Here is a 17,783-nt window from a genome sequence, read left to right on the forward strand (position 1 = left end):
TGGGACTTTTTGGATTTAGCAACAAGTTCAGCAACAAGGTAACTGGCTTGAGGGCTTTTTCATTTACGTTTGAAGTTTTTCTCAAAAACAGTTGCCTGTTCTCTGTGTTTTCACGAAGTCGAACAAATAGTCCATCGACTTGTTTTGAAGTGATGGGTGTTTTGTTTGAAGATAACTTTTAAACTTGCTTGGCACCATGGCGCCGTTGGATAGCTGCTCGTTTCACGTTCAAGAACTGCTTGGATTTCTAGCCATTAGCCGCCTTGCTGCCGTCAACAATATGTTGGATTAAAACACACGTTGGAGGATTGACTGTCGTCACATATGGATACGGATAAAATAGAAAGGACACTTTCGAGTAGATCGACACATAACGAGTCTAACCAAATGATGTCCAGTAGACATGTTGCGGTCCACATTGTCGCAGACAGTAAGGTTGCTGATGGCTAGAAATCCGAGCAGTTCTTGAACGCGACACGAGTTATACGTTGCCCTTCTGCACACGACCGAGAACGTTCTACCTACTCCTTCCTTCCTTGCTACTGCAATATATACGTTATGCCGGTATATTAGGGCTGCAGCTATTGATTATTTTAGTAGTCGATTAATTGATGAACTAGTTAGTTCGAAAAATCGAGTAATCGGATAAGGAACATGAAAAATTAAAATACCTGAGCTGAGCCTCAATCGCTATAAAAAATAAATAAATGAGGATCTATGTACAACAAAAGAACAATTGGCTAACTTAGAGAATAAGTCCGCTAGCTTAAATGCTATATAATGCTAACGTTTTTATATATATAGTTTTTTAATTTTTACAAAGCTCTTAACAAATGGTTCAGACATATTCCCACAAAAAAACGGCTAACTATATCAACGAACTAATTTACGAATTTATTAAAAAACATGAGCTAAAAAAAAAACTTATCTTACGTAGGTCTTAACAGGGAGAAGTTGAATTCAGCCATGTGAAATGAGGCAGACCAAATGGCAGTGTATTCACATTAATCAATGAAACAAAATGCAAACACTTTCAAAATAAACCATTTAGTGATGCACGATAATACATTTTTCAACCGATATCGGTAACCGATAATGACCTGCCCCTTCCACCCGATAACCGACAATGTCACGCCAATAATTCTATTCAAATATGTATATAAAATTTTAAAGTATACAAAGATAAATGTTACTGTGCAAAAATGTAATTTAGTGCTATTTTTTTTCCACATCAAATGTGAACAAGTAGTAAATTCCAACAACTAAACAATGGCAATGACATTGTGTAATAGTAAGCTTTTGGCAACAATTACTTAGGGAGTAAACACCCAAGTTGCACAAAAATGCATTTAAAAGTAAGCCATTCCTAACATATATCACATTACTACATTGCAAAAACACCTCCTTAAAACTAGCAGAATTGGACAAAACTGTTGATTGCGCACATTTGGAGGCTAAATCAAGTATATAATTATCGAATTACAATATCGGTTGAATTTCGTTTTATCTGGATTATCTGTGTGACGTCATAATTGCCATTATCGGCCGATAATTATCGGTGACCGATATTATCGTGCATCTCTAAAACCATTACAACACCAGTTTAATTAAACGAATATTCGAAAGCAACTAAATTTTAATTCAAATATTTTTTTTCTAATTGAATACTCAAGTTAATTGATTAATCATTGCAGCACTAATATATATATATATGTATATATACACATATAAATGCGACATTGGATAATTTCTCGCGGCACACCTGACCATCTCTCATGGCACACTAGTGTGCCGAGGCACACCGGTTGAAAAACGCTGCTTTAAGCCGTTCATTTGCAAGAAAATATCCAAAGTGTGACTCAAAGAACAATAAGCTAGTTCTGTTGTTCGAAAAAAGAACAAGTTAATTTCTTTTTAGTAGGTCGAAAAGAGGTCACCACAATATTTAGAAGTATAAAAAGTCTGGAACTTACCACACTGTGTATCTGTGGTTTGCGTCGTTTGGCCAGGTCTATGATATTAATGCCATTATAGTAAAGGTTCTCCATGCATCCGTGGAAGTTCTTCCTGAGGAAGGTGCCAGGTTTTCCAGGAAGTGGGATTCCACCAAAGCTCAGCTTTGATAAAGATAAATTCAGAGATACATGAAGACATTAATGCAGCAACCGCGTAACATTTGCAGGGGTTAGCGTTAAAATCAATGCATTCTTGAGGAAAACACATGCTGTCTTAGTAGTTCAAGCTGTGCTACAAAGGGCCAGTCTAAACAGAAACGCTCTGACCGAATCAACAGAATACGCCCCATTAAAGATTTGCTTTCACACGACGATGTTTTGCATTTGAACGTTGATGCAATTCTGGGTGAAAATGATGTAGTATAAATTCCATGCAGTAGGGGGAAGTGCATTTTTACAATGCAACAGTTAATACACACACTTCCAAGACACTATCATCCTGAGTTTAGTTTCCGTTCAGACAACCTACATCGATTTTCAATCTTCCAGCAGTGAAATTGTAATGACAACCTGGCGATTTTCTGTTTGAACAGACGGAAACTTATAATTACTGTACTACATTGCTTTACACTCGCCTACAAAACATAAAAATATTTATGTAATGTCAACTGGGAGCCACTCTAATCTAACTGCACAAGTGTCCATGAAGGACACTTGATTTTTTAAATTTTTTTAAATTCTTGTACAAGTTGTAAACAGTGCTACCTTTGTCTTAACTTGGCATTCAAGTGTATGTGTGTAAAAGGAAAGAAAGACATTTTAAGAAGTACAGGTTGACTAGAAGTAGTAAAAAAAGAAACAAAAACACCAATGAAATGAATAATTTACTGTATTTGTTGACAAGACTCCTGAAAGAGCCACTAAATATTCTGCAGACATTCAAAACCTTTCTCCCCTCATCATTTTTATTTCGTTGAACATTATCCCATTGCCCACTGTCGGCTTTCAAAAGTGGAAATTTTATCTGAAAAGCGGTATTAGAGGCTGTGGAAATTCAACGAGTGCAACCGCGGAGGAAAGGGCAGACCAACTGAGGAGAGGAGAAATCTTGGGGGATAAGTGTTAGCCCACGCCACACCACAACAGAGCAGTGCGGCTAAGTGAGCATCGAGCGCCGGAACTCAAGCATACCGAGCCGGGAAGCCTGTCGGGAGTATTTTCGCATGTATTCAATGGTTTTGCACTGACGACATGTGGGTTGTCATAAAAAACACAAAACAATGCGACCACATGTGGCAGGATACACAAGACACAAGCCATTCAAGGCGACTGCCCAAAATAATGGGCTGTGTGTGCTGCTGTCATCGCAGCAAGAGTGTGCGCTGGCTTTGCCTTTACACATTTAGGTTTAGTTCCACTTTGGAGCCCACAATCGAAAGCTTGCGTCTTTGCTTTCCGTTTTTACCATCACCTGAGAACGTAAGGCCAATCCGCATCACATTCAGTGTTGCAGTGTCTCTGTTTAAACCAAGGGTGTAAGTTTGGTCTCAACATTGGTAGGCATAAGCGGATTTTAAGGGGGGGGGGGGGGCGCCCCTGGTGTCGTAAAAGTGGCATTGCAAGTAATTGACTTTCCTATGTGTATATATATATATATATATATATATATATATATATATATATATATATATATATATATACAGGGGTGCACATATTTTTTTTGCCCAGGTTCTCAGAGGAGGACCTGGAGATGTGACTTGGTCCTCATTGAGCTTCAAAGCCGACCCGCCTGATGCGATAAAATTATGACAAGCTTTACTTAGAGCCAATTAACTTTAATTAATTACATTATCAATTAATGCTTGATTAACATCAACTGGCACAACAAAATTGCCATTACTTTAAAGTGAAATGTAAAGAAATAAACATAAAAGCACCAATCCAAAATAAAGGGCATTATGCGGCTCCCACATTAACTCCAAGCCTTTGTAAAAGTGGGATGTCCTCCTCATAAGACCTCATTGAACGTGCATGTTTAGCTCTGTAAAATGCGAACAAAAACACGTTTGTCAGTGCATGGCGCTGTTTTCATTACCTTTATTCCGCCACTTGTCCATAGGGCGAGTGGGGTCCTGTCTGACATCGATAGTTTGCTTAATTGCCACATGCTCTTTGTTTTTTTCGTGCTTTTCAAAGTTTGGATGGCTGAAATTCTTTGACCCTACATAAAATGCGCTGCTCTTATCAGCGACATTGGGATTCTGACAGCACATTTTGTACCGCATTTCCGTGCGAGCATCATTTACTTCTAGCCATGGTACCTCCTGCAGCCACTTTTCAGCAAAAGTCCTTTTTTTCCCGGTAGCTCCGGTGACGTCTCTGTCGTCTGTCTGTCTTTTGACGGGGGTGGGGGAACACGAAATAATTACTCAGTAGGGCCTGCCTCTTCGACATTTTGAGAAGTTATTTTCTCGTGTCCACCGCAAATACAGTGGTCAGCCATCGGTACGCAAAAGCGTATGGAAGCCGTTGAGGGCCAGCGCGTTTGTCTACGTACAGTACGCATGCGTGCATGCGGGCCACTTATGTGCACCCCTGTGTATACATATATATATATATATATATATATGTATATACTGTATACATATAATTTTTTAAAAAATCGTCGTCTCGCCCACCCGGGCGGTATGGTCTCTCCTTTCAAGCTCGGATCCTCTACCAGAGGCCTGGGAGCTTTTCATGTTCTTTTTTTTCTGATGTTGTTATCGCTCGGGATTGCTACATCTATCACTACTGCTGTCTTCTGATGTTTATCCACCACCACTATGTCAGGCTGGTTGGCCATAACCAGTTTGTCTGTCTGGATCTGGAAGTCCCACAGTATCTTGGCTTGGTTGTTCTCGACCACCTTCAGAGGTGTCGCCCACCTTGACTCTGGGGTCTCCAGTCCGTACTCGGCACAGATGTTCCTGTACACTATGCCTGCTACCTGGTTATGTCGTTCCATGTATGCCTTGCCTGCTAGCATCTTACACCCTGCTGTGATGTGCTGGACTGTCTCAGGGGCCTCTTTGCATAGCCTGCACCTGGGGTCCTGTCTGGTGTGCTGGACCCCAGCCTCTATTGCTCTTGTGTTAAGGGCATGTTCTTGTGCTGCTATGATCAGTGCCTCCATGTTGTCTTTCAGTCCGGCCTTTTCCAGCCACAGGTATCTTTTTCCCATGTCAGCTACCTCCTCAATTTGTCGGTGGTACACACCACGCAGGGGCTTGTCCATCCATGATAGCTCCTCAGGGTCCTCCTCCTTATTGGGCTTCTGTTGCCTGAGGCATTCACTGAGCAGGTCATCACTGGGGGCCATTTTCATGATGTACTCTTGGAGGGATGTAGTTTCCTCCTGGATCATGGCTCTGATGCTTACTAGTCCTCGGCCTCCCTCTTTCCGCTTAGTGTAGAGCCTCTGGTAGCTGGACTTAGGGTGAAACCCTCCATGCATTGTAAGGAGCTTCCTTGTCTTGATGTCGGTAGCCTGCATCTCTTCCAGTGGCCAGAATACAATGCGAGCAGGGTATCTGATTACTGGTAGGCCATAGCTGTTAATGGCCTGGATCTTAATCTTGCCATTCAGCTGACTCTTGAGGACCTGCCTCACCCTCTGTAGGTATTTGGTTGTGGCATACCCTCTAGTTGCTTCCTCATGTCCTGCACATCTGTTATATTGCCTTCAGGTAGTTCAGCCCCTTCAGTTGAGATCACCCTCCCTCTTCTGGATACCATTCGCCCACACTTATCTAGTCCGAATGACATCCCGATGTCATTGCTATATATTCTCGTGAGGTGGATCAGGGAGTCGATGTCACGCTCGTTCTTGGCATACAGCTTGATGCCATCCATGCAGAGTAGGTGACTGATGGTTGTTCCACTTCGGAACCGGTACTCGAAACCACTCTTGGTGATGATCTGGCTGAGGGGGTTTAGGCCTATGCAGAACAGCAGGGGTGACAGAGCATCTCCTTGGTAGATACCGCATTTGATGCTCACATGTGCAACTGGCTTCGAGTTGGCTTCTAGAGTTGTCTTCCACAGCCCCATCGAGTTCTGGAGGAAGGTCCTTAGTGTCCTGTTGATGTTATACAGCTTCAAGCATTCCAGTATCCATGTGTGTGGCATTGAGTCATAGGCTTTCTTGTAGTCAATCCAGGCAGTGCACAGGTTGGTGCTCCTAGCTTTGCAGTCCCTGGTGACTGCCCTGTCCACCAGTAGTTGGTGCTTGGCTCCCCTGGTGTTATTGCCAATCCCTTTCTGTGCCCTGTGTATGTATTGCTCCACGTGCCTGCTCATTTTGGCAACTATGATGCCTGATAGGAGCTTCCATGTGGTGCTGAGGCAGGTGATAGGCCGGTAGTTGGATGGTACTGTCCCGTTCTGGGGGTCCTTCATGATGAGGACTGTCCGACCTTGGGTTAGCCACTCTGGGTGGGTCCCCGACCTCAGCAGCTGGTTCATTTGTGCTCCTACTCACCGTTGTTCCAGCTATAGAGTCTGGTAACTGTTCAGCAGATTAAATTCCCAGGGCGGAGCAAGCCACAGCAAACAGACAGCGGAGTGGACCAATCAGCAACGGGCGGACGTTACGTTGGTAAAGCGACAACAAACTCTAGCACAAGGATGTAAACATACGAAGAGAGCGGAGAACGGAGAAGTTTATTCAACATGGCTAGCGCGAAACAGGCTGTTGGTTTTAGCGACTCAGTGTGTTTTTGGTCATTTAAAACTGAATTTACCGTGGATAGGAACATATTCTCGGCTCTCCCAAAAGTTGCTTCGGTAAAAAAAAAAAAAAAATATATATATATATTTTTTTAATCAAAAAAAAAAAATCATTTGAAAAAAATAAAATTGCCCTCCCCTAGTATTCATTTTTAAAAAAAATGAAAATTATATGCAAACAAATGACCGTCTAAGGTGCTAGTCACATGATCTGTTCGAAAAATAATTTTGACCCATTATAAAAATATATTTTTTTGTTCATTTCATTCATTTTTGTTGCAGTTTTATTGCTTTACAATGTTTATACAGGTACATATAGGAAAGTTAAATACATGCAATGACACTGGCCACTAAAACCGCTTATGTACTCATTATATTATGCAAATAAGGTTGGTTCAAAGTTGGTAGGGACAATTTGAGCATCCTAAAAAGTTGGTAGTGTCCCAACCGTCCCTATGCAAACCTACGTCCTTGGTTTAAACACCCCACTAACCCTACCACTATGGGATGTGAAGGTTCAAGCGTTCATTGAAAGTTGCTCAGATTAATTCCATGAATGTCACGTCTTTAATTTTAAGAAAACGCCAGCTTCCCTGAAGAAAGGAACCATAAGACATGTTCCAAGAACTTGCCTGACAACTTTGACCTCATCTCATTCAATCTCATATATCTAAGAATGAGCAATTCAAGCCAAATTCACTTAGATGATTTGGCTGCCTGCAAAACAAATCCCCACAGCAGTTTGGCGAATGTTTTCCGGGAAGGCAGTTCTTGTTCCAGCATCTGATTATTAATGGGATGGAGTGTGCGGTCATTAAAAGGTAAGGTTTTCAGGAATTGAGCCATTACTTATGCCCGCCAGTTTTTGCACGGTATGCATGGTTGAAACGTCTCTTTTTAACAGTAGAGATTTTATCAGCTTTAACCCACTAATTAATGGTAGCTGCATGAGTTGAAAGCATTATGTCCGGCTGACTACTTTTAAAAGGAGGAGAGGCTTTAAAGGAATCCTGAATATGCACTTGGCCACATGCATAATGCAGAAGGAGCATGGAGGTGTTCAATCCATACTTTATACATTTCCTCCGCTATTAAATGCTGGGTTTTTTTCCTTCTGCAGTGCTGGAGAGGGAAGACTTCAACCACTTCTCATATGCGTGGTGTTACCAATGGGCCGCTTACGGGATAAATGCATCAAGTGCACTACATTTTACAAACTGATTCGGACCACTTGATGCTAATTTGCTCACCTCGTAGTCCACCTCCAGCGAGTAGGCCTCCCCTTGGGTTTGGAAGTGGTGCGTGTGGGCGTCCACTGTGAGGTTGACGTGCTTGTTGAAGCGCTCCATGTGAACGGCATGCCAATGCTGGTCGTCCAAAAGGCTGCCCACCGTGACGGCAACGCGGGGGGCGCTCATCCTCGGGCGGCTGTCGTCTGGGGAAACAGCAGGGGTTGGGTGTGTGATGTTAGGTAAGTCGGACGACTGCAAAGTGGGGTCACCAAAGCCAATGACACCAACTCATGAATTCGTGGGGAGATTAGTTGTTTTAATGAACTTTCTAACGTCAGTAAATAGTGGGACATTAGTGTTAGCATTAATTGAGGTCAGATTTAGTTTTTGTCTGTACAGAGCCTTCCCCGTGGTGATACACATTTTGTCCTTATTTTAATTTAGGCATATTTTAAAGTGTTAACTCTGCATTCACTACATGCTATTAAAGAATGTATATATACATGGCTGCAGCAGTAGGTCATCTGAATGGACTTTGCACTTGAAATTGACAAAATGGCAACTAGATAGATGTTTAGAGGGGGTCAATAGTTTCCCTACTGACTACTGTCAAAGGGCCCCTGCACAAGCTGGGATCCCCTGCAGCCCTCACCCAACCTAAAGAGCTGCAGCAGTGTTTACAAGCCCCTTTGCTCTGACATCCTTTTTTGTGTGCTTGTTTGTGGTGATTACTGTAAGAATAATACATTAATAAACCAGAGAATAAGATAAAAAGTATAGGGCTTCAGCTATCGATTATCTTATTAGTCGATTAATCCGTCGACTACTTAGTTCGAATAATCGAGTAATCGGATTAAGAACATTTAATGCGTTGCAGAATCCATTTTAGGAGATGTAAAACAAAGCCTTGCTAAGATTACACTTTCAAAAGAACATTAATGCGAATTCAAAATGATAATTCCCAAGTGGTTCTTCAAACTGTGCAGGATTGCACTTTCATTTATAAATGAATTAAAATACCTGAGCTTAGCCTCAAATGGTGTAAAAAAATAAAATAAATGACAATCTAAGGATAAAAAAAAGAACAATTGGCTAACTTGCATTGCAAAATCCTGCTAGCTTAAATGCTATAAAATGCTAACATTGTTTTTTATTTTATAATCCTCTTGACAAATCATTCAAACACAAAGTCCCACAAAAAACGGCTACATATACATATCTGCAGTCCCTGACAAAACTCTTTTCGCTTATCCATTTTGTAGAAACAATTGCGAATAACCTGACTTTTAATTATTCAATTGGTTTCAAAAATGGCTCATATGACAGCTGTTTTCTGAGTGAATCTCGGATCCATGCGGGCTCCAGTAGGTCTCCTGCAATATTTGCGGCGACTGAGGTGTAATTCAATGGAAGAGTCATCTGAAAAATCCACCTTTTGCCACAAAACAGTAAAGTTTTGTGGTGGCAAAATCATGGTCTGGGGTTACATCCAGTATGGGGGTGTGCGAGAGATCTGCAGGGTGGAAGGCAACATAAATAGTCTGAAATATCAACAAATCTTAGCTGCCTCTTACATTCCTAACCATAAAAAGGGACACATTCTGCAGCAGGATGGTGCGCCATCGGATACTTCAATTTCTACCTCAAAGTTCCTCAAGGCAAAGAAGATCAAGATCAACCGGGACTGCTCAGCCCAGTCAGCAGACATGAACAGGATGAAAGAGGAAGCATGGAAGACGAAACCCAAGAATGTTGATGAACTTTGGGAGGCCTGCAAGACTGCTTTCTTTGATGTTCCTGATGACTTCGTCAATAAATTGTATGAATCCTTACCGAACCGCATGGATGCAGTCCTTCAAGCCCATGGAAGTCATACAAAATATTAAATTTGGATCTCACAGCACCACTACTTAATGTGCTTATGTTATATAACATATTTTTGTATTTGAAGTACACTTTTTGTTCAATTTTCACACTACTTTCTGTAGGCGACAAAATTTTTGTCTTGCCAAAATTAGACCTTTGTTTTCATTAAATGATAAATGTTTTTTCAATGAAACAAATATATGTTTGTTCATTCAACATCATTTGGGAGGGTCTTAGCTTTCTTATGAGCCATTTCTGAAACCAATTGAATAATTAAAAGTCAGGTTATTAGCAGTTGTTTCTACAAAATGCATAAGCAACAAGACTTTTGTGAGGGACTCTAAAACTAAATTACGAATGCATTAAAAAAACCTATTAGCTCAAACATCAACATACATTATGTTGGTCCTAACAGTGAGCAGCTGGATTCAGCCATGTAAAATGAGTTATGTCATATTCACTGTTTCCACTAGATGGCAGTGTACCCACCCAAATCAATAAAACTAAATGAAAACACTTTCAAAATACACATTACAACGCTATTCTAATTAATTGAACAACCGAAGCAGCAAATTGGATTCGAAGCATTTTTTTCCCAAATTAGTCAAGTTAATCGATTAATCATTGCAGCACTATAAGAGTATGAGTATGAGATATCACACTACATAGGGTGATGTGCTGTAGAGGTGTGACAAATCAAATTATGAGGTAACAATAATGTCTGTGTCCGAAGTCACGGAAATACTGTATAATGCAGGTTTTTTGTGTTTTTTTCCCCCCTTGATCCTTCATCTCCATCCTATAAAATGTTTACTCAACAAATTAGCTTTTCATTGGACCGTAAAACCTTTTTGTATACTGTATATTGATTGTCCATCCATCCAATTTTGACACCCCTTGTGTGAATTGGAGCCCAGCCCAGTTGACTGGCAAAAGTGTTTGCCAGCCAATTGCAGCATGTATTGATTCATTTAAAAGAATATTTAATTCATTATACTGATTACAATCCCTCAACGGGAAATTCAATTTACACTCTGTTGTATATTTTGTGTCGCACAGCACATAAACCTGATCAGATACACAGACTGGAGGGAGGTTGGTCTTTTGCTCAGAAGCACCCTCAACAGTAGGAGGAAGACTACGATATCTAGCTGCAATATTTTTGTGACCAGCAGGAATCAATTTAAACCCTAGGTTTCCACAGCACAAATTTTTACAGATGAAATAGGATAGCGCTACCCCTGCTGCTAAAAAAAAAAAAAAAAAAAAAAAAAAAATGTCATGATAATATCATTTCAAGAGTCAACCTGCAATTCCCATCTCTAGAATACAACAACACCACTTTTGCCCCACGTAATCTTATGAAAGCAGAAAAATATATGTATAGGACAGTGCTTGAGAGTGACACCAGCACCAACTGAAAAGTTACAAAACAAAAATTAAGAAACAAACAATACATTACTTCAGTATATTGAAGTGATTCAAACACTTTGTTTAATTCTGAAATATAATTATATTACATACCACATATGTTTGTATTAATATTACTATGCATTAATTTTCAAATGGACTGCTACAGAAAAAAGGGGAAAAATAAAACTGGTAACACTTTACAATAAGGGTCCCTTAACATATTAACATTGGTTAATGCATTTTTAGACAATAACTCATGTTTAAGTAACATGACAATAATTCATTTAATCCCTTATCTAACATTTATTAATATATTAATTAACACGAGTTAATGCATTTTAGGACAATAACTAATGTTTAAGTAACATTACAATAATTAATATAATTGCTTATTAAACATTTATTAACAGGGGTGCACATAAGTGGTCCGCATGCGCGCATGTGTACTGGACGTAGACAAACGCGCTGGCCCTCAACGGCTTCCATACGCTTTTGCGTACCGATGGCTGACCACTGTATTTGCGTAGGACACGAGAAAATAACTCCTCAAAATGTCGAAGAGGCAGGCCACACTGAGTAATTACTTCCGTGTTCCCCCACCCCCGTCAAAAGACAGACAGACGACAGAGACGTCACCGGAGCTACCAAAAAAAAAGGACTTTTGCTGGCAAGAAGCAAATGATGCTCGCACGGAAATGCGGTACAAAATGTGCCGTGAGGATCCCAATGTCGCCGATAAGAGCAGCGCATTTTATGTAGGGTCAAAGAATTTCAGCCATCCAAACTTTGAAAACCCACGGAAAAAACAGAGAGCATGTGGCAATTAAGCAAACTATCGATGTCAAACAGGACCCCACTCGCCCTATGGACTATGGAGGTAGATTTGTGTCTTTATTATTCAATTATTCAGTACCCGCAACGGTACGGTGCCCTGTCGTGGCACACTGGTCGGACCCCGATATCACCCCCCAGGCGCGGAGGCCGACTGTCGAGTGGACGCCCCGCGAATGACACGGCACTCATTCAAAGCTGAAGCGATGGGGCTGCCGGCGTGGACGCCGGCGACTCGCCGGTAGTCCACTCGCTTACTGGGCAGGCTAGTGTCGGGCCACTCGCCGACCACTCCCGTACCGGCGCGATCGAAGCAACTTTTTTTTTGATTGAATAATAAAGACACAAATCTACCTCCATAATGGACAAGTGGCGAACTAAAGGTAATGAACAACGACATGCACTGACAAACGTGTTTTTGCTCGCATTTTACAAAGCTAAACATGCACGTTCAATGAGGTCTTATGAGGAGGACATCCCACTTTTAAAAAGGCTTGGAGTTAATGTGGGAGCCGCATAATGCCCTTTATTTTGAATTGGTGCTTTTTATTTCTTTACATTTCACTTCAAAGTAATGGCAATTTTGTTGTGCCATTTGATGTTAATCAAGCATTAATTGTTAATATAATTAATTAAAGTTAATTGGCTCTAAGTAAAGCTTGTCATAAATTTATCGCATCAGGCGGGTTGGCTCTCAAGCTCAATGAGGACCAAGTGACATCTCCAAGTCCTCCTCTGAGAACCTGGACAAAAAAATTATGTGCACCCCTGTTTATTAATAAACTAATTAACATGAGTTAATGCATTAGTTAATCCATCCATCCATCCATACATAGTCTCTCCAGCGTGTCCAGGTCGTCCCCGGGGCCTCCCGCCGGTGGCACATGCCCGGAAGAGGCGTCCAGGAGGCATCCGAACCAGATGCCCGGGCCAGCTCAGCTGGCTCCTCTCTACGCGGAGGAGTAGTGGCTCGACGCATTAGTTAATGCATTAGTTAATGCATAACCAGACAGTAACTAATAGTTTGGTAAAATTAAAAATATATATAGGCCTATATAGGGTTAGGGTTTAGGGCTTGTTAACTTAAGCATTTATAATTTCTTAGTTAAGGGACACATGTGCTACACTTTACAATAAGGGTCCAAAAAGCATTCAGTAATGGTTAATTAAGGTTAAGTAATACTTATGAGGTACGTTCACGTGAAATAATACCATACTTAAGGTTAGGTTATAATTAGGGCTGTCAAAATTATGGCGTTAACGCGCGGTAATTATTTTTTTAAATTAATCACGTTAAAATATTTGACGCAATTAACGCACATGTCCCACTCAGACAGTATTCTGCCTTTTGGTATGTTTTACAGCAAGGTTTTTTGTGCTGTCTAACAGCGAACTCTTGTGGTCGCTTTGCGACATGGTTTATTGTTTTCTTGCCAGTTCAATATGGCTGCACGACGTCTCGGGCTGACGCCTACGTTGTAATGTTGTGCTTATATGATCCTTGGACAAGATTTGTCCGTAAGTATGGTTGTTGTAAAGAATGTACATATTATGTTAGTAAGCGAAATGTTATATTTTTTGTATGAGACGCTTTTTGTTTATGTTTAGTGAACCTGTATAGCGTGCTAAGCTAACGTTGTTGCTAATGCAATGCTTGTGTACTTTTTTTGTGTAGTTTTACTACGGTCTAAAGAGGACAATGTTTTGAGGCCATTTTATTAATAAATCAGATGAAAAAGGAAGAAGTCTGATTATTAAGGCGTCGTTCACTAGCTGTCTAGCTTTGGAAAAAGTAGACGCTTCGGAGTGAGGACAGCATAGACAGATTTAAATGACAGTAGAGTATGTACCGTATGTTGAATGTATATATCCATCTTGTGTCTTATCTTTCCATTCCAACAATTTATTTTACAGAATATATATATAATTTACAGAAAAATATGGCATATTTTATAGATGGTTTGAATTGCGATTAATTGCGATTAATTACGATTAATTAATTTTTAAGCTGTAATTAACTCGATTAAGAATTTTAATCGTTTGACAGCCCTAGTTATAATATATAATATAGTATATAATACATTACTTAACATTAATTCACATATACATTAGTGCATTAATAAATAGTTATTAATGTATACTGGTACTAGTAAGTGATTGTTATTTTAAAATGAGAAACATTGCTCTGTGAATCCTTGGGTGCATTAATTCACATATACATTAGTGCATGAATAAATAGTTATTAATGTATACTGGTACTAGTAAGTGATTATGTTATTTTAAAATGAGAAAGATTGCTCTGTGAGTCTTTGGGACCTGCTAACCCAACCTTAAGTATGGTATTATTTCACATGAACGTACAGTACCTCATAAGTATTACCTAACCTTAATAAAGCATTACTGAATATTTTTTGGACCCTTATTGTAAAGTGTAGCACACGTATCCCTTAACTAAGAAATTATAAATGCTTAAGTTCCCTCCTCTTAACCTTTATTAACCATTACTGAATGCTTTTAGGTCCCTAATTTTAAAGTGTAGCACATGTGTCCCTTAACTAAGAAATTATAAATGCTAAATTAACAAACCCTAACCCTAAACCCAATACCCTAACCCTATATAGGCCTATATATATTTTTAATATTACCAAACCATTAGTTACTGTCTGGTTATGCGTTAAATAATGCATTAACTCATGTTAACTAATATATTAATAAATGTTAGATAAGCAATTATTTTAATTATTGTAATGTTACTTAAACATTAGTTATTGTCTAAAAATGCATCAACTAATGTTAATTAAGGGACCCTCATTGTAAAGTGTTACCATAAAATTGTTTTGTGATTTACAGTAGTACACTCCTAAATAGAATGGAGCACTCAATGTTAATGTTTAACATTGTAATTGGCTGAAGAAGTGGAATTTAATGCATCATCATGCTCAATGTGTTTATATTGCAGGAGGACCAACTGCATGCATAAAAGCATTCTCTGGCCATTACTCTCTGCACCCTAAATCATAAATTTCATATGAGACCAAAAATATCAATTTTATTTATTAACAGGATATTATTCATCCTGCTCATCTGAAAACACATATAGTATACGTACATGCAAATATGTTAGCCTTTCAATAATAACAAGGCAGTAGAGTAAAAAAAAAAAAAAAAAAGCATTTTTGGCTGTGCATATTTTCTCATATTTTTGTACAATAAAATCTGACAAAATAGTTGCTTTTTAAAAGTCCTTAAGCCAATCACCTTGATTTGTACCAGCTAAGGATTTGAACAGGGATAGTATACGTACGTTATGACTACACAATTGCCAATCTGTTGAGCATTGTACTTGTAGGAGCACAGTACAATGAGCTTGTCGGCAAAATTTCAGATGCGTTTACCTTAAAGGGAACCTCGGACTTAAAATTTGAAAGAAAAGTTGCTCTCTTTTACTAAAATATGTTATTAGAAACACATATATTATTGCCATTGATTTAAAAATCTATAATATTTAGCATGCTTTGACCTATGGAGGGCACAATGCACGCTGGGGGTGATGACGCGGTTGGGCCAGGAGTACCAATAATTTCGTCCATGACTGTACTACCGTATTGGCCTGAATATAAGACGACCCTGATTATAAGACGACCCCCTCTTTTTCAAGACACAAGTATGAAAAAACGACTTTTTGAACACCAAATTAATTTTTATACAGAAAATAATTACAGTACATGTGAAAAAAAAAATGATTATAACAATATATTTGAGAGAAAAAGCATGTTATTTTGCCTCATTCAAATCTAAATATCTGAACATTTAAATATGTAAACTAAATTGCAATCACATAAGTAAATAAATGGCTTCTGGTTTTTGAAATGTAATTAAACCAATCTATTGTGATAAAACAACAAAATTGCAATAGCTGCATTAAACATCAAAGTGAAGTCTAACTGTAACTGTAGTCTTGAAACAAATCGGAATAAGGAAAAACATTGCGATGAGATAATGCAAACTGGTTGAACTTGAGAGTAGCTGAGAACCGTCATGACAGAACATCGCTTCAATGATATCTGGCGCCATCTAGCGTCGTGAATGGGTATAATGTCTAGACTGTGAATATATGACGACCCCCGCTTTTCCAGTCTTATTTCAATGCAAAAAAATACCATCTTTTTTTCGGGCCGATACGGTAATTTTACAAATTTTACTAAAACAAAAACATTAAAAAGGGTTTTAATATCCAATTATTATAACTCATACTAACATATAGCTTTTAAGAATTACATGTCTTTCTATCCGTGGTACCATTTAAAACACTGATTAAAGTCAAAATAGGATTACCATGCACATACTGTACTGTACTGTACTGTATACGTAGTACAGTTCAAGTAAGACTTCTTACAGTTGTTATGATAATCTGTGTAGAATTGACACCAGCCGCTTGCGACCCTGGATACAAGCAACTTTAGGGTACCTTTCAGCTATTTTATTTTTCCCCAATTCTTATAGTGGGTCTGCTTACAACTGCACACTTAAACGCAAATTAGGATGACCACTTGGAAGTAAAGATGTCCCGATCGATCGAAATCGATCGGGTCCGATCACGTCATTTTCGGACATGCCTTTTTTTAATATACAGTGGTACCTCTACATACGATCGCTTCGACACACGAACTTTTCGACATCCGACGTAAAATTTTACTCGCCATTTGTTTCTACATCCGACGACATGCTCAAAATACGACGACAATGGCAGCACCGCAGACGAATGCACGGCGGATTTTCTTGTGTGACAAATCAACACAGGTTTCAGAAAAGGTTGGTACAGGTGGTGAAACAAGGAAAAAGTTGATGCTTACCTTCTAAATGAAGATGCAAATGACAGAAAAATATGAGCGAGGGGTGGGCATCCGTGAAATGGCTCAACAATACATCTCCACGGTCCTCCTCCGACCATCGTTCGCCAGTCTTTATAAGTTAAGCTGACAATTCTTATTGTGGTAACATCTCCAAAGAAATCACCAGCTTCTCCACATTTTCATCATTTCTTTCACAACTTATTCAACACAAAACGCCTGCTGTCTGCCGCAATTGACGGTGTTCTCAAGAGAACATTCAAAGTGAAAGTGAAACTCAAGCTCACCGGTCCAGGCACGTCAGCCCCGCGGTGCGTTCAGGTACACAAAAAAAACGTCCGCCTTATTAGAACCCAATTCGTTACACTATTACAGGAATTATTATTATTCTTTTTATTATATTATTCCAATTTTGATTTATAATTTATTTGTTTTGCTACGTGTAATTGCCATTTGTAATAGCACCAGCAGTATTTTTTAAGGATTTAGTGCAGGTTTTTGGGCTGTGGAACGAATTAATGGAATTATAATGTATTCCTATGGGAAAATCCTGCTCGACATACGACCATTTCGACTTACAAACAAGGTTCTGGAACGGATTAATTTCGTATGTAGAGGTACCACTGTATATATATATATATATATATATATATATATATATATATATATATATATATATATACATATATATTTTTTAATTAAATCGTTTTCTAATTGTATTTAACGTTACAGTCAAAATGTCTTACACTCATCCAGCGTCTTTAGTTTTGGCTTAAAGTAGGGCTATCAAATTTATCGCGTTAACGGCGGTAATTAATTTTTAAAAAATTAATCACGTTAAAATATTTAACACAATTAACGCATGC

The 17,783-nt window shown here is 39.1% G+C and overlaps 1 protein-coding gene across 4 annotated transcripts in view; it reads right to left on the reverse strand.

The window, feature by feature from the left end:
• The window catches only part of LOC130926990 (contactin-associated protein-like 5), a 376,038-nt gene that overhangs the window by 165,663 nt on the left and 192,592 nt on the right, over window positions 1–17,783 (reverse strand). For all 4 annotated transcript variants that reach the window (XM_057852402.1, XM_057852401.1, XM_057852404.1 and 1 more), the window contains 2 exons: window positions 7,976–8,160; window positions 1,974–2,117 (listed from right to left, as the gene is read on the reverse strand). In XM_057852402.1, coding sequence (XP_057708385.1) covers window positions 1,974–2,117; window positions 7,976–8,160 — 329 coding nt within the window. The remainder of the gene's footprint in view (window positions 1–1,973; window positions 2,118–7,975; window positions 8,161–17,783) is intronic.

The sequence above is a fragment of the Corythoichthys intestinalis genome, chromosome 12, assembly GCF_030265065.1.
Source record: "Corythoichthys intestinalis isolate RoL2023-P3 chromosome 12, ASM3026506v1, whole genome shotgun sequence".
NCBI classification, from domain to species: Eukaryota; Metazoa; Chordata; class Actinopteri; order Syngnathiformes; family Syngnathidae; genus Corythoichthys; species Corythoichthys intestinalis.